At 40.4% G+C, this 16,467-nt stretch overlaps 1 protein-coding gene across 1 annotated transcript in view; it reads right to left on the bottom strand.

Moving 5' to 3' along the window:
• The window catches only part of thada (THADA armadillo repeat containing), a 124,951-nt gene that overhangs the window by 102,164 nt on the left and 6,320 nt on the right, over window positions 1-16,467 (bottom strand). The window contains exons 13-22 of the mRNA XM_074675144.1: window positions 14,405-14,560; window positions 14,203-14,310; window positions 13,986-14,109; window positions 13,697-13,842; window positions 12,515-12,743; window positions 12,275-12,410; window positions 12,051-12,187; window positions 10,472-10,606; window positions 9,700-9,866; window positions 439-548 (exon numbers count right to left, since the gene is read on the bottom strand). Coding sequence (XP_074531245.1) covers window positions 439-548; window positions 9,700-9,866; window positions 10,472-10,606; window positions 12,051-12,187; window positions 12,275-12,410; window positions 12,515-12,743; window positions 13,697-13,842; window positions 13,986-14,109; window positions 14,203-14,310; window positions 14,405-14,560 — 1,448 coding nt within the window. The remainder of the gene's footprint in view (window positions 1-438; window positions 549-9,699; window positions 9,867-10,471; window positions 10,607-12,050; window positions 12,188-12,274; window positions 12,411-12,514; window positions 12,744-13,696; window positions 13,843-13,985; window positions 14,110-14,202; window positions 14,311-14,404; window positions 14,561-16,467) is intronic.

The following is a 16,467-nucleotide window of genomic DNA, read 5'->3' on the forward strand; positions in this document are numbered from 1 at the left end:
AGGGCCGTTTTCACCATATGTGTATATAACTCCACAATAAATGGTTTGCAAAACAATACAAGACAAGGTCACCATAATTTCTGACAGATATAAAAGTACGATTCAGATCCTGACAATATTCTGGATACTAAGATCTGGAATATGAAATATGTACTGGGTCATCATAATTTTCAACACTGTCAGGAAACAAATCATGGTACAAACCTGCAACTAACACCAAATTGTAGCAGACAGTCTGCTGAAAGGAAGTATAACATTAAAGTAAGACTTATATGTGTGACAATCACAATAATCTTGGTGGTCTGCGCTCTCTGAGTGGACTCAACCACCAGCTCATAACAAGGTACACTGATGCTCAGTATCATGAGGGAAGCGAATGCTATCAGCCTTTGAGCGCTGTTGCCTTTAAGGCCACCTGCCCTGAATATTAACACACACCTGCAAAGCATGTCGGTGAGGCGCACAAAGCCCACATAAGCCAGTTCAAAGGCGCCACGATGACGGGACTGCAGGAGCTGCTGACGGAAGTACAGGCCGACCCCTTCCACCTGCAGCACAGAGACACAGAGAGACACAGAGAGATAGAGAGAGTGAGGCTGGACTGTAACAGGAGACACATTGAGCCTGTGTGTGTGTGTGTGTGTGTGTGTGTGTGTGTGTGTGTGTGTGTGTGTGTGTGTGTGTGTGTGTGCGTGTGTGTGTGTGTGTGTTTCTGTTTCACTTCCAAGTATGAATGAAGTGAACATGGGGGTCAGAATGACATAACTGCATTCAGAAAGATTATCTGACATGCATCTGCTGAACATGTGGAGCAGTGAGCAATGCAGACAGGCCAAATAAAGAGGCGTCAGGTTTAATCTGTTTGAACGTGGAGAAGGATTGAGTATCGTATACCAGGGGCTCCCAAACTTTTAGCCCACAACCCCTAAAATAGTAGTGCCGGAGGATAAAAAGAGCTAAGATACTTCATTTAGCTGTTCAGTAAAAAAAACAAAAAAAAAAAAAAAGACCACCTGCAGTGAGTGCACAGATTGCTGTTTCCTTTATTAATCTGCTTCCACTACACTATACTATTGTTATCCTGGCTTGTTTACCTCTGGGGTCGTGTGACAATAAAGAAATGTGTAAAACAGACAAAACATTTTCTGTTTGCATTTTGATGAACATAAACAATATCTATGAGAAGCTTTGTTTCTTTGACAGACAACATTGTTTTTCCACCAGAATCACAGCAGCAGATTGTACAGTAAGAGCTAGTTCACTGCTTAACTGCATTACCTAATCCTTCCTCAGACGTTTTTTTTTTTCTCTAACTGTGGCTGTGCTTGTGTTTTGGAGATGTCGCTCAGTTTTCAGCGAATCAGCATGAAGCTAGCACAGCGTGAGAGCAGCATGTCAGTAGCGTGACAAGTGTGTTCAAATAGGGATGCTGAGACATCCACATAATGGCCACTGTCAGTAAAACCAGCCAGTTAGTAATAGTGTTAGCAACATTATTCTAACTATACACACACACATACACACACACACACACACACACACACATATACAGTGCTGTGGCAGAGTGTAAACTGGTGAGTGTGCAGCAGGTGAGGCAGCTGGGCGAGGCGGACGCAGAGCTGCACTGCCCTGTCATTACGGCTGTGGTATCACCGCCACCACAAAGCCGGCCAGGACTCGACTTAGTCAGGGGTGGCACGGAGGGCACAGGGAGGGGTGGCAAGGCCCTCAGTACAAAGAAAAAAACCTGTGTGAAAAAGGGGGGAAAAAATCTAAACAGCCCCCGCTACATCCGAAGTGACACAGACATAGACCCACAGAGGAAATAGGCTTATCAGAGAAAAGCTGCAGCATACGTGAATGAAAATATGCAATAGCAAGAAGCGTAAATGCAAACCATTATGAAGGGCTTATGCAGCCTGTTTTGGCCACGACATGTCATAAACTGGACTGACCCTGGAGACCCAAAGTGGACTAACTTTAACACCAAAGTAGGGACTGAGTGAACCACAGCCGTACCAAGCCCAATGACTTATCACATTGTTGGCCAGAGCAGACTCCGGCACAGGCCTGACCTCACCGGGGTAAAAATGGCAGCGACAGTCACTGTTAAGATGGCCCGTGGCTGCTGGGGTTCAGACCGCTGCGGTGCTGAGCAGGGCCGAGCCGGGCCGCGGCCTCGCCTATTTACAGCCACGCTCTCGAAGGTTCCCGTCTGTGTAACTGGTTAAAAAAGGGCCGAGCAAGCTTCCTGCGCGGCGTGGGGGAGGGTACGAGGGGGTCTTTATTTAGACGTCAACTTCCTGTTTGCAAACGTGCCCGTTTCCCAGAAAAACTTCCATGTGTGGAGAGAGAAGTTTCCCAAGTCTAATTACATGTATGGCTCGGGGCCGTGACTGTGACCTAAATAGCCCAGTGCTCTCCTGAGGCTGACGGTTAGACAGCAGCACGCCGACCATGTTTGTTGTTGCTCCTGCGCTGCTGCAATTGGCGGGAGGAAATGTCGAATTCTGCTTTGCAAAGACCTTGACAAAAACAAAAGTTATTTGTTCCTACTATTATGTGATTAAAACCCACTCTGAAGTGTAAAGTTGTAGATGTAAATAAAAGTTATTATCTAAATGATGTAAGGCTTGATCAAATTAGTGTAAAACATCTTAATATCATTAAACATAATCAATTCTGTACTTTAACTACCAACACTGGAGCTGCAGAGGTTACCTAACAGAAAATAAATACCAACTTTTAAAAGACGCATTTCTGAAGCATTAAAGCCTTGTTCTAATGAGCTTTAATATATGAAAGAAAGGCTTTCAATCATGATTCTAAATTAAACACCGCTGGAAGCAACATAACTTTGTAAGTGAAAACAAAAGAGTAACTTTCATCAGATGCACTCCAAAGAGGAATAATGAGATCAGTCTTAACTTACACATCCAGGGTCAGATGTAAACCACACATTGTGCACCTCTGAGTCTTTCTGGTCCTGTTTACATTTAGCATTAGTAGCCGTACAGGCTGCTAAGATCAAGAGTGAATAGCCTTAAATACACTGTAAATGCAACCTGCATCCTGAAAACATAAAACCAGTCTAAGAAGCAGTTTTCACTCAAAGTTATTTGTATATGGTATGGATAGGCGGGTACTAGGGATGCTCCAATACTGATCAGTGGTATCGGTGTATCGGTGCCCCTCAAGGCTGGATCGGTACCGGTGGGAAGAGATCCATGGTGCTGATCCAAGCAAACAGCTCCATGCCTTTTTGTTTTCTTTACCAGTGCTCTTTGCTTGATTTGAAATGTTGCCTCTGATGTACTTACTTTGTTTTCTGCTGGATTACCAGTCAACAGGGTATAAAAGTTTACATTTGAAAAGAACTTAAGGACATTCTGAAGCTGTTTTTTGCTGGTAAACATTTAATTATTTCATAGTTTAAATCAGGGATCTCCAACTCCTACCATGGAGGGCCAAGAGGCTGCAGGTTTTCTGTCCAACCAAAAACTCCACCAGCTGATTTATCTGATTAGTCCTTGCTCTCTGTTTAAAGGTGAGGTAATCAGTGAAATCAGCTGGTGGAGTTTTTGGTTGGACAGAAAACCTGCAGCCTCTCGGCCCTCCTGGGTAGGAGTTGGAGAACCCTGGTTTAAATGAATATTAACTTCAGTAATTTCATCTACTCATCCTTCAGTAGGGCATGCTAGTTATCATTCAACACCGGTATTGGATCAGTATCGGTATTGGTCGATACCAAAGCCCAGGTATTGGTATCAGAACCACAAAAGTTGGATTGGTGCATGGTAGCGAGTATTGATACCAGGCATCAGTATCAGTATTCATGCCGATACCAGCAGCTGATACTCAAGGCAAAACCAATTTACGTTGAGTAAGTCCTCCTTGCCAGTAGTTGGCGCTGCACTGCCACAGTTTGACACCACATCAAATGTGTGTCAGGTCCTGTTCAGACGATATGAATGAACCAGAGAGAGTTAGTATTTAAACTGTTTAATTTTGCACTTCAAGTTATTTTCAAAAAATATAAAACTCTGACAGTTGTTAGTTTTATTTTGGTAATTTAGGAAAAACAAATTATAAACTCAGAGGGAGTTGTTTGTGTTTTACTTTGAATTTAATGGCAGAGTGACTCTGTGGTCTTTGTTAAAAATGATCTGTCATTGTTAGTCGAAATTTTATTAATCAAAGCACCAAGGGTATTGGTACTCTGTACCAGTGAGTGCTAAAGAGGGAGTACTGGTACTTGTCAGAAAAAAGTGGTATCAAACAATTGAAAGAATTATTTTTCTTAATATATTTTTGTTTTATTGACGTTACTTTGTAAAATGTGTCTTGACTTTGACACTAAAGAGTTTTTTCCCAATAAGGGTCAGGATTAAGGTTCATTTTTGTGTGGAAAAAAGCCAAATTTTTTTGACCATGATTCATCTATGAAGACGATAAAAGGGTGAAACATCCAGGGGGAAGAAAATTCATGATAGGCACAGAACATGTTTGTGATTGGTCAGATGATGCAAACTCTGTTGCTATCTGTGCACATGCACAGCTAAAAGGGGAAAACTCTGATTTAACCTAACAGTCTACTCAGGGCTTGAGCCAATCCCTGCCCAGCTGTAAATAAAGTCCAGAACTGTCAAGCTGACCGGCCACTCTGGTGGGCTGACACCTAAAAACAAACTGATTCTTCCTTTTCTGAAAGCAGAGTTACCATGGTTCCATCACTGACAGAAACAGCCGTTACCATGCCAACAAGGATGTAACACAGGATGCTGGCAGAGGAGAGCGGGAGATGTTGGACGCACACATGTTTTGGAAAGAGACGCACACACTGTTCACATGTTCACCCATCACTGCGGTAGGGCAGGATGACCACAAACACTCAGCCAGACCCAACTTTCCAAATACACAGTAACAATGATGGTTAATGCTCTCTCTCTCACACACACACACACACACACACACACACACACACACACACACACACACACACACACACACACACACACACCTTTTAACACTAACATACACAGTGTGGATGCCAACACACACTCCATTCAAAAAGCATGGAACTGATGACGAGTGGATGAAGAAGAAAAATGGATGCGGTGAAACTGAGCGGACGGGAGTTCAGATTTTCCTCAGCAGCAGAGTTTGTTATGTCATCAGTTATATAATAAGACTCAACACTGTGATTACCACAGTGGACACCACAGTGGACACCACAGCGGACACCACAGTGGACACCACAATGGACACCACAATGGACACCACAGTATCCATGGTGTCATCAATTATCACTCCAGGACCACCATATGACTTCATACTGTTTTCTGTCAAGACTGTTTACATGGTCCAAGTCTGGATCCATCTAGTTTAAAGTGAATAATAAATGTGATGAAAACAGTTATCAAGCCATGACTGGAAAAATGACCAACAGAGCTGTTACCCGCTTTTTTTTAAGCCAATTTGTTCCAACATGATTAAAGAAGACAAAGTCAAGAAAAGCATGAAGCTTCCACCATTGGAAATTTAGATTAGATTAGCACAAAGACTGTAAAAACATTGAGACTGAGTCTGTCTTGTGATAACAAAATAACCCTAAAGGGATCTCTAAGGGCCTGTGTCCACAAAAGACAATCAGTGCCAACAGGCTCTCTAAGGGCCTGTGTCCACATGTTGGCAAGTTTGAATTTCATCCTGGTGAAAGAGAAAAACCAAACACTGACAGTCTTGTATCTAAAGCTACTACCATTAGCCTGGTTTGGCTTCAGTAATCTGTTTGGATCTTTCATTTTCTTTAGGGGACACTAAGCTGCATGTGTACCGTGACTGGAAAGATGTACAACCAATCAGAGCAACACAGTGATGATGTTGTAACATTGAGCGGTAGAAATTCTGCTGTTAATAAAATTATCAGTGAAAATACATTGTTTTGTTTGTTTGTGTGAAAGATTCAACTGACCCCTCTGGGACAGAAATTACTATCTTGGTTGCGAACAAAAAGGCTGAAGCAGCACTCCTGTGTTACCATGTTATAGAAGCTGCTAGATTTCTAAATAAAGGGTTATGATTGGTGCAGTGTATCTGAGGTTGGTGGGTTATTATTCAACTGTCACTGCTTAATATCACAGGTGTAGAGCACAGAGGACGTATGTGTATGAAGTCTGAACCCAATGAAAATCTTCCCTTGTCAAAAAGCTGTTGCTGATGAAGATCTGTCTCTTTGTGTCTCTTTTCTGAACACTTCTGCCAAACACATCATACAAATGAAGACAACCATTCCACTAGAAACCAGGAGTTGTGTTGAAGTTATGTTTTCAAGCTTTACATCCAATTGTCTAAAGAGGACAAAACAGTGGATAGAGTTGGGAGTTTGGGAGAGGTAGCAGGGAGTCACCTGCTGGAAAAGAGATCACAGGCTGGAACAGACAGCAGGAGATCTGCTTCAAAACTTAAGCTTCTTAAAACTGGGTGTACAACCTAACCACAGGACCAAACCAGTGCCCCATCTTTAATGAACTTTAATAAAACAACAAAATCTAGACAGACTGAATGAAAATAGCCATAAATACAAGACTTTACCTCAAGAATTTACTGTTAAGTCATTTTAACAGGAAAAAGTGTGTAAGGTTTTTTACTTGTCCTTTTATTCAACTGTATGCTGAGTATTTGGAGCAAATCTGTAAACTATCCTCTAAGTTATCAGCTGTGTCTGTTCTACACCAGCAGATGGCGTCAAGTAACACCATGCATCTGTTTGCAGTCCATTCCTTAATGGTGTGGTTGAAAATTCTGGAGAACTTTTTTTTTTTTTTTAAACTATCAGTCAAATTAATGAAAACTGGACTGAAACTAAATATTTCCCAAATTAATTAAAACAAACAAACAAACTTAACCACCAAGGAAATAATTAAAACAAATACATTCAAATTTAATAAAAATTTTAAAAATGATTCCTGCTTTGATGCAGATGTTCTTAACTGTTGTGTAACAATAAGGAAAACTGTTTGCACAGAAGTTTGTAACGACAGTCAACTGACTCCTACTTATCAACAAGCAAACAAGGAAAATAATCCTTGTAGTTGCTTCTATTGGCTTAAAAAAAAGAAAGTAATTGAGAAAAGGTTGAAAGCTTGAAAAAAAAACAGGACAGGAAGTTGAATATGGTAGTTGTCTGCTTGACAATAACATACAGTAAACAGCCCAGAAGTTTCATGGTGATGGTTGTCCTGATGATGCGTTTTCTTTTCCTGACCCCAACAACCAGATTTAGAAAAATGGACAGTATCCAGTACCCTTACATAAAGTATTTAAAGAAAATAATCTGCCTTATTAGAGGAAATGCAGTGATAAGTGACTTAATGCTAACATTAAATAACAGTTTTCTGCAAACACTGCACATTTTAATTGTAACTGTTGCATGAAAGTGCACCAGAAAACAGTCTCATAACTAACAACATACAACCATTAGTTTGACATGTTTTGATAATATCAACAATACCTTGGGTGCGCTTGATTATATTTTTGCACAAACACACTCCAGTTTCTCAAATGCTACAGGTAAAGAACTAACTGTAAAAATATGTGGCCTACCAACTCTCAAACTCAGAAAACACACACTCAGCACATGGTCCAGAGTAATACTTCCTACTTTCTCTCTCAGGAGTGAACATTCATGGTCACCAAGCAAACACAAACACCCCCCTGTACCCCCTACACAGACAAACACAGCCTATGTCTGGTGCCCTTGTTATTATGGATGTTCACATGCTGAACCACTCAGACGACGATTCCTGTGTGAGTGTGCCCGCGTTGTTTGTGTGTATGTGGGAGTGTGTTGTTTGCAGCGCTCCATGTTTTCCTGCCGGCGGTGGAAGTGATTTGGAAAGAATGCAGTGGAAAGGGAGGGGCGTCGTGGCTGTTAAACCAGCAGGGTCGGGCCTCAAATGAAAGCGCGGCGCTAACGAGGGCGGATGCTAATTGAAGAGCCTCCCAGCGTGGAGTCACAAACACACACAAACATATTCACATTATTCCAAGCACAAGCACATAATGCGCAAACACCACAACGCTTTTGGACATGTGTCAACGAAATTACAGAGAAGAAGATTTGTCCATGTCAGGGACAGGCAGCATCTTCTAGTATCCAGCTGCTGGTTAAAGTGCAGGTGGAGGGTATGGTTTAGTTTTCCTAGTTAGCCATCCCATCCCAAAAAATTACTTCATGACAAGACAGATCAGAGCAGTGGCTGCAGAGATGGACACTGAAGTTGAGAACTTCTTATGAGACATTATCCCAGCACTGGAAACAAAGTCAACACAGGGAGACTTCTCAAAGATAACTTATATGTCAGCTGACTGGTAACATCAGGGCTGTCCGAGTGTGTGGACATGTTATACTACATTCATCAAAAAGAACAAGTTAGCAGAAAACTGAGCGGTGTGGGAGTCTGGCACTTTTCTTGTTGAAGCAAACCGCTTTATGTGACTTAATGTTCTCTTGAGATTAAAGGCTGCTCTGCATGTTGATAATCAGGGTTTTATACAACTTGTCTGCCTCTATATCAGTGGCAGCTGCTGGTCAGTCAAGAAGGGGAAGCTCATTTTTTTTCCGGCCTACATCATAAATTTATTTATTTTAACGTAAATTCTACCCTCCGTTCCTTTTCAAGAAAATGATCTGTGACCCTGTCGTACCAACCAGGTGTTTTCCAGGGATTTTACCAGTGTTCTCTCAACGCTCGTCGTTTTTAAGAAAGGTAAACTTGCTGGGGATCGATAAAGCCTACGGATCAGTCCAGAACAACTGAGAAGATGCTTTTACTTCAAGATCGCTGACTGGCTCATTTCACTGTCAATCAAAAAGGGATTCGACCAAAGACAGATCATCCAATCATCATGAGGAAGCCCAGCATCCAGGCCAGCCCACTACCTCATAGACCCCCAGAGACGCTGAGCATCCGATGGGTGGGACAAAGCCCAGCGTTTATCCAATGACAGTCCAGTTTCCACAGTGGAACAACCCACTCTTTGCTTCCCCGCTAAAGTCAGAGAAGGAGGTCGAGCCAGTGATAGGTTGCTGATTCTCAACAAAAGATGAAGGAATTCTAGCAAATATTTTGTCAATGAAATGTACACACAGCAGTACACAACACCACTTTTTTTGGGGACATTTTAGTGGAAGCTGAGCTTCCCTTGCAGTCTTAGAGCAATCACCACTGGTCTAAAAAGGCTTTTATTACTGTTTTTTTTTTCTTCCTATCCCTCTTTGGCTAACACTGTACTGATTTTTTCTCCCTTATATCTTATTGTATTTTATTTGTTTGCATTACTGTAATATATGTTCAATGCATTTGTGTGAATTTTTAAGTACATTTTGTTCTTGTCTCTAGGAGAGCCACTCGACAAGCCCCTATGGGTTTTATTGGCCACTCCTGCACGTTTCTTGATGTTACTGTAGGTAAAAAAATAGGTTTGGGGCAAAAAAATAATAATCTAATGGTGGCATCTCTTGTCTATTAATATTAGTCTTAACGTTTCATAGAGAATAAGAGAAATCATCTATAACAAAATGTTGATTTAAACATGGAAAAGTTACGCTTCAAGTTGTTTGAGAGGACCCAATGTGCTACCTTGCTTGGATTTCTTTATGTTATTGTTTATACTCCAAGTACTTGAGTAGCTCACCTGCTCCTCTGTGATGAGTCCTGGGTGTGTGTGTGTGTCTGTGTCTCTTTTGTTGTAGTGAAGTGGCAGACTCTGGCACAGCTGTCCCAGCAGCATGGCCACTTCCTTCATGCTCCGCCAGCAACATACCAGCACCATCTGAGCTGTCACCCTGTAGCCCTCGCCACCTGCAGCCCACACACACACAAACACACAAACACACAAAATGAGAGGGATGAAAACACTTTCAGTCACTTTTTGGTTGAAGAAGTCAGACACTAATTGTGCTGTTGTGTAAAATACTATGTCAAGGCTTTGTGTTCAGTGGAAGTTGAAATAAGTGAGTTTTCATCATTTTGTTGTTGTTGAGTCACACAACAAACAGCCAGATGTATCTATCTTCACCAGGAAGTTACAATAGTTCAGTTAATCTTAAGAGTCCTAGAAGCTTTGGATTGTGCACTTTGCACCAAATAATTGAGATCAAACACTGCCCCCATCAGCACACCAGTAGTACTGCATAGAGAAGCAATGATTTACTGGTCACTAATGTTCAACATTGGGTAAAGAGAGGATTTAAAATTACACAACATCTTATGCACATCATGTGCCCAAATGATACAAAATCTAAAGATAATGTCAACGGTGCTTTGCCATTTTCTTTGTTAATGTGACATCATTTTTACATCCATCATTCAATGTTTCACTTTCCTAGAGTTTTCACTTCGATAGCCAACAAGCCGTGAAAGTATTAAGAGTGAGTCCATATTTTCATCCATGTGTGGAAACTCACCTGTGTTAAGTGAGGGTGGTTTGTGTGTATTCCCCTCTTCACTGTGTGTTTCCAGCTCTCTGGCACTTGTGAAGAAGTCGTTTGTGTCTCTGGGTTGAATCTCTTGCAAGATCCTCTGCAAACCAGCAGATGTCTCTGTGAAAAAACGTACATACACCAGATGTTTTATTCATTTCAACCAAGAAGCTGGCTCAGTAGTTTAATTGTGAAGCTTCACGATCTAACCAGTACAAATTTAGCTCTGTCCCTATGAATGTCCAGTACACATCTTTGACAAAAGCTCAAACAGTATGTAAATACCTCCTGTGTTTTTCAAGCTCAAATACAGTATTTATGATACAGATGTATCATAGGACCATGAAGACAGACATATGATAGATATTAAAACATTATTCTTTATTTGAAGAAACTAAATATATGTGTTTTTGTTTATGTTTATATTTGAATAAATAAATACAACATTTTGAAATAAATACCGTTTTGATAAATAACAGACACATATATAAAATGGCCATTAAATTGTAAAATTAGGCAATGTTATAATGAAATATGTTTTGTTATTCTTGAGTATCAAATTATTAGAATTAAATATTTCATAATGATTATTTTAACAATTTCATACTTTTTAAAAATAATAACTGGTCCATCAAAGCTAGAGGGTGGACCCCTGCTTGATCCTTTAAGATCCATTAGTTTGAGAGGGGTGTAGCTGCAGACCTCCACTCTCAGCTGCTTGAGCAGCAACTCTGAAACTTACATCTCTCCTGCAGCCATTCTGTCTCAAACGTGTCATGCACTCCTGTTTTCAGCTTTTCAGTCTTTTCAGTATTAGCAGTAAGTCTCCACTTTTGAATTTATACTGCAAGTGCTGCTGGGATGTCTGTGTAAAGGATTGGCCAATCACTCAATTGGCTTCGCTTTATGTGCTTTGATTGACAGACCAAGTAATTGTGCTGAAAAACCACATTGTGAAATAAAATTCACTTATCAAAAAATATAAATACATATATTTTTTTATTTTATAAAAGGTAGGAAAAAAAATAAAAAGGTATTATTCTAAGAAGTATGAAATTGTGAAAATAATCATTGTGAAATATTAAATTACAATTATTGGATAGTAAAGAATAATAAAACATATTTCGTAATAATAGTGCCATATTTCACAATTAAATGGCCATATTACATATTTTCTGTTATTTATCAAAATGGTATTTCAAAATGTTTTATTCATTTATTTAAATATGAATTTTTGGGGGGTTCCATATGTCAGATATTTTTTCTCTTTACTTTCTTTAAATCAGGCATCATTTCTGTAAGACATTTGTCTGGACTTGTAAGGTAAATGAGGCTCATATTAGTCTATAAAAGACTATTTTCACTATCTATACTGTCAGAAATGTCAGCTTTTATTTTATCCAGTCACAGATCAGGATTGCTTTAGTGTCCAAAGAATTTGTTAAAACTGAACAGGAACACATGCACACACACTTCAATATATTATTTTAGGAAACGTGTGGTAACATGGTAAAATGAAAGTGTTAGGAATTCAACCTAATGCTATACTGAGAAACCTGCAGACCTGAGTCAGTGTCCATGGGGATGAGTCCCTCAGGAGAGGAGCTCTGGACTACTGGTGAGACTACATCAGACATACTGTAGCACACGGCGATCAGCTCTGAAACCAGACATCTCCACTGCTCAGTGTGGTTCAGACTCCTGAAAGACACAAAAACACACTGAGGGTTATTTGCAAAGAGGAAAAATTTACACTGAGGCAGGGTGGTTAAGATGTGTTGTGCTCACTCAGTGTTGAGATGCTGCAGTACAGCAGTGATGCAGTGCGCCCTGCCGTAGAGGGGAAAAGAAGCAGCAGCCTGCAGGAGAGATGACTCAGCTCTGGACACCTCCGATTCCAGACAGTCCAACAAGAACCGAATCACTGGGGACAAAAACACAACAGCACCCTTAGACCTGACATGAGCTGTGTCAACCCTCCATGTTCATACACACACTGTATGTTAGTGCTTTACATCCTCATCGTACCAGCAAGTGCGTTGAGCTCCGTGATGTCTGTCTTATAAACCTGAGGGGGCTGTGGGGAAGACTGGAAATCAATGCCTTGCTCCTGGGCACAAAGTAACAGAGCCTGGCTCAGGTGTGGCTGGTGTAGCAGCAGGTTGAGGAGGTGGGCAGATGTGACACTGTCGAAGGGTCTTGTGCTGGTACTGAGGTCTAGAGCAGCCTGAAGGACACAACACATTCTCCCCGGCACCTGCAGCCATAGAGAGCAAAACAAAGGATCAGTTCAGTGTGGAGGAAGTCGGGCTGTAAGCGCCCTATCAATAAACAGAATACCTTTACCAAGGGCACAACTTTTTACACAGCTTAGGGTACTAAATGGAAACTCAAAAAGCACTGAGAGAGCGCAGACCTCCACCAAGCATATTGTGATTGTCACCAACACTTCAGTCCTTCTTTAATATCATACGTCCTCTCAGTAGACTGTCTGCTACAGTTTGGTGTTAGTTGCAGGTTTGTACGATAATTTGCATCCTGACAGTGTTGAAAATTATGATGACCCAGTACATATTTCATATTCTGGATCTTAGTATCCAGAATATTGACAGGATGTAGATCGTACTTTTACATATGTCAGAAATTATGGTGACCTTGTCTTGTATCGTTTTGCAAAGCAATCCGACCATTTATGGTGGAGTTATATACACATATGGTGAAAACGGCCCTATATCTCAATGATAAAGAATCCTTTAAAAAAGTCCTGGATCCAGACAGTGATCCAGATCACCTCCAAAATTTAATCACCTCTTCCTTATTCCATTTTGAAAATTTGAAAATTCCTGAAAATTTCATCAAGATTTGTTTCCAATTCTGTGTGTCTCGACAGATCAGAGTTTGTCCATTCAAAGTTATTTTTTTTGTCACTGACTGACAGATTCTTACTCTAACTCTTTGACATCACTCACAGATCAGAAGTCAGAAGTTCAAACACCACAAATTGTGATGAAGCTAAAAAGAAAGTTGTGTTTTCATTACAACAAAGTAAACAAACATAAAAACAAAACCATAAAAATCTGTTTTACAAGAGTGAAAAATATTAAGCCAATAACTAAGTGATTGGAGTGTCTACAAACCGAACAACCAGTAAAAGAACAAAACTAACACTTTTTAGTCTGAATAGTGCCTGAGCTTAATCCTCATGTTTACCTGAAGTCCTACAGCTGATGGGGGCAGTTGCCGTAGTAATGTTGAGGCCAGCTGTTTGACTTCCAGAAAGTTGCTGGCGACGCAGTAGAGGACATTCTGAGCGTGCTCCCAGGTCACCACTTCCCCGAGAGCAAACACATCAGGGCCTGAGGAAAGCAGAGAGGCACAGGGCTGAGGAAACACACAAGCAAAGAGGCTGGGAGGTCACAGACAGACTGAACCTGGCATGGAAATCTCTTTGGATACTTAAACAGAATCAAACAGTGCTGATGATGCTTGTTAGGTTTACCTGTGCTGAAGGTAAAGATCTGGCCGAGCAGACATAGCAGGTGGAGAGACATCAGGCATTTAGAGAATGAAGCTCCAGGAAGCAAAACCTCCATCAGACTCTCACAAAGCCAGCACAGGAACTCCTACATCACACACGCAGACACAGACAAATAAACACATTAAATTAAATCAAAACAAAAATCTCATGTAGGCTTCTGCTGTATTATGTGTTGTACCTTGTACAGGTGAAGTGTGTGTCGGTCTCTGTCCCTCTGCTCCTCATCTCTCTCCTGGCTCCGCCTCTTCTGCAGCAGCACGGCGCTGTCCTTCATCCTACTCAGCAGCTGAACAAAACAACATCTCAGGCTTTTATAGTGATCGTTTTAATTTGATCAAATGTGGATTTATATATCACTAAAAAGATGAGATGATCCTGACCTTCTTCAGCAGACTGACTGTCTGCTGTCTGACACCTGGTGATTGGCTGTTGAGATTCGGCGGCAGGAAGTGGCGAATCAGGTCCATTTCCTGTGAGGTCAGAACTTCAGTGCTGCGACTGCTCTCACATACCAAGCCTAGAGCGTCCATCCTCACCTGGGAATGAGGGTAAGAGGTACTTGAATGTATAAACATTTAAGGATATAGAAAACCTAAAGTGGTCAGTCATCTGTTTTGATCGAGATGGTCCAACATGCTGCAGATGAACTGGGAACCCTTGAGGGATAGAGAAACTTTCTTGCTCTTGTAGCATTCTGCTGGCTTCAGTCAAGTTCAGGATTGAGTTTAAGGATCCAGGGTTTGTTTCTACAGTTTTTAATTGTTTGTATAGTTTCACTTTACATTGAAATTTGATCTTTAGTTCATAAATTAGAAAGACAGCACAACTCACAACATTCAAACAGCAATTCCCCTCCAATTTCTAGCACAAATGTTTTTTTCCCACATTCTTTTTTTCTGATTTTTTGCTTTAATTTAAAGGCATACTTAAAGAAGAAATAAAAGAGACTAGGGATGGAATGGTTTATGGAAAAAACCTAAACCATTTGGTTTCCCTCACTTGGTTCGGGGTGCGTATGCTTCATGTGGTTTGTGTTTTTCTTTTTTCTTCGTTTTACAGCTCAGTTTGAAGCAAGTATGTAGCTCCTATCATAAGAATGCGCAACTCGAGGAGTACAGCAGGACACTCTGTGGGGAAGCATGTGTGTTGTTTACATGACGAGCAGACAGAGTTAAAGGGTGTACCTGTGGCGCTGTCTGGGAGCTCTTTAGATTCAGTGCAAGCTCTGGTGACGGCAGTGAGAAAGTGGAGGATGAGTGTTGTGAACTTAGAGCCTTTGTTGCCACATTTAACGACTTTCCAGACTCTTCTAGAGAGTTTTCTAAAGACAACAATTCTTGCAACTTTTCTGGAGTTTGGAGTCTGACGTTAAAGCATTTTTTGATCACCTCAATGGTCAGCATGTGTAAGCCCCTCCTCTATCCCAAACACAGAGACAGTCCCAAGGTTATAATAGTTAACTAAAATGAAACTAAAAACGAAAACTAAAATTTAAAATACATTGCAGTTAACTCAAACTAATAAAAACTAGAAAAGAAAACAAAAATGATATGTAAACTATCTGTATCTTATGTTCATAAAACTAACTCAAACTAACCAAAATTAAAGACAAAATGTCCTTAGTTATAGTTTTTGACAATATTAATAGCCTTTAGGATTTAAATTCATCTGACACATTTTCCCAACCAATTTTATGACAGTTTTTGGCAGTTGTCAGCGCCGTACGGCACCATCACAGCGACGTACTGGGACGAGCTTGTTTACTGCACTGACTGGCTGTGAGCTGTGCTGCGACAAAACGTAGAGGAGCAATGAATCAGAGCATCTGTAATAGTTTAATTTCATGTGAGTCTGCCTTTATTGTCACAGAGTCTAAGTTTCTAATTATTAAAGCTCATATTATATTGTTTTATATAATTTATGTTTATATTTGTTCATTTTAGTTGATATTATTTTTTGTGTTGAAGGCAGCAACCAACAGTTCAGTATCAGCATTGACTGAGCAGTGAGCACTTTGTTGGACTTGAAAATAAACAGTATTAAAAAATATTTACTCTGACCTTTTTCAATCCTGCACCTGGTTAATAAGGTATGAAAAAACTAAAACTAAACTGAAACTAAACTAAAACTAAGCCTTGTTGCAAAAATCAAAACTAGATAAAAACTAGAATGCCCACTCCAAAACTAATTAAAACTAAACTGTAATGGAAAAAAAATGTCAAAACTAACTAAAACTAAACTATAATGACAAATCCAAAATTATTATAACCTTGGACAGTCCTCACTCACAGCAGATGAAATCACGCAAGTGTGCATCTTATTATGGTCACCTCCCCAGCCCAGATAAAGGAGGAGGTTTGATATTTTGACATAAAAATTAGAGAATTAGAATTAGAATAGAATTAGAGAATAGAAGAAAGTTAATTTGTAGTTGTAAACATAT

This window comes from Halichoeres trimaculatus, unplaced genomic scaffold (assembly GCF_033239565.1).
Source record: "Halichoeres trimaculatus isolate MK-OKI-2021-1 unplaced genomic scaffold, fHalTri1.1 fHalTri1_scaffold_8, whole genome shotgun sequence".
Classification (NCBI taxonomy): Eukaryota; Metazoa; Chordata; class Actinopteri; order Labriformes; family Labridae; genus Halichoeres; species Halichoeres trimaculatus.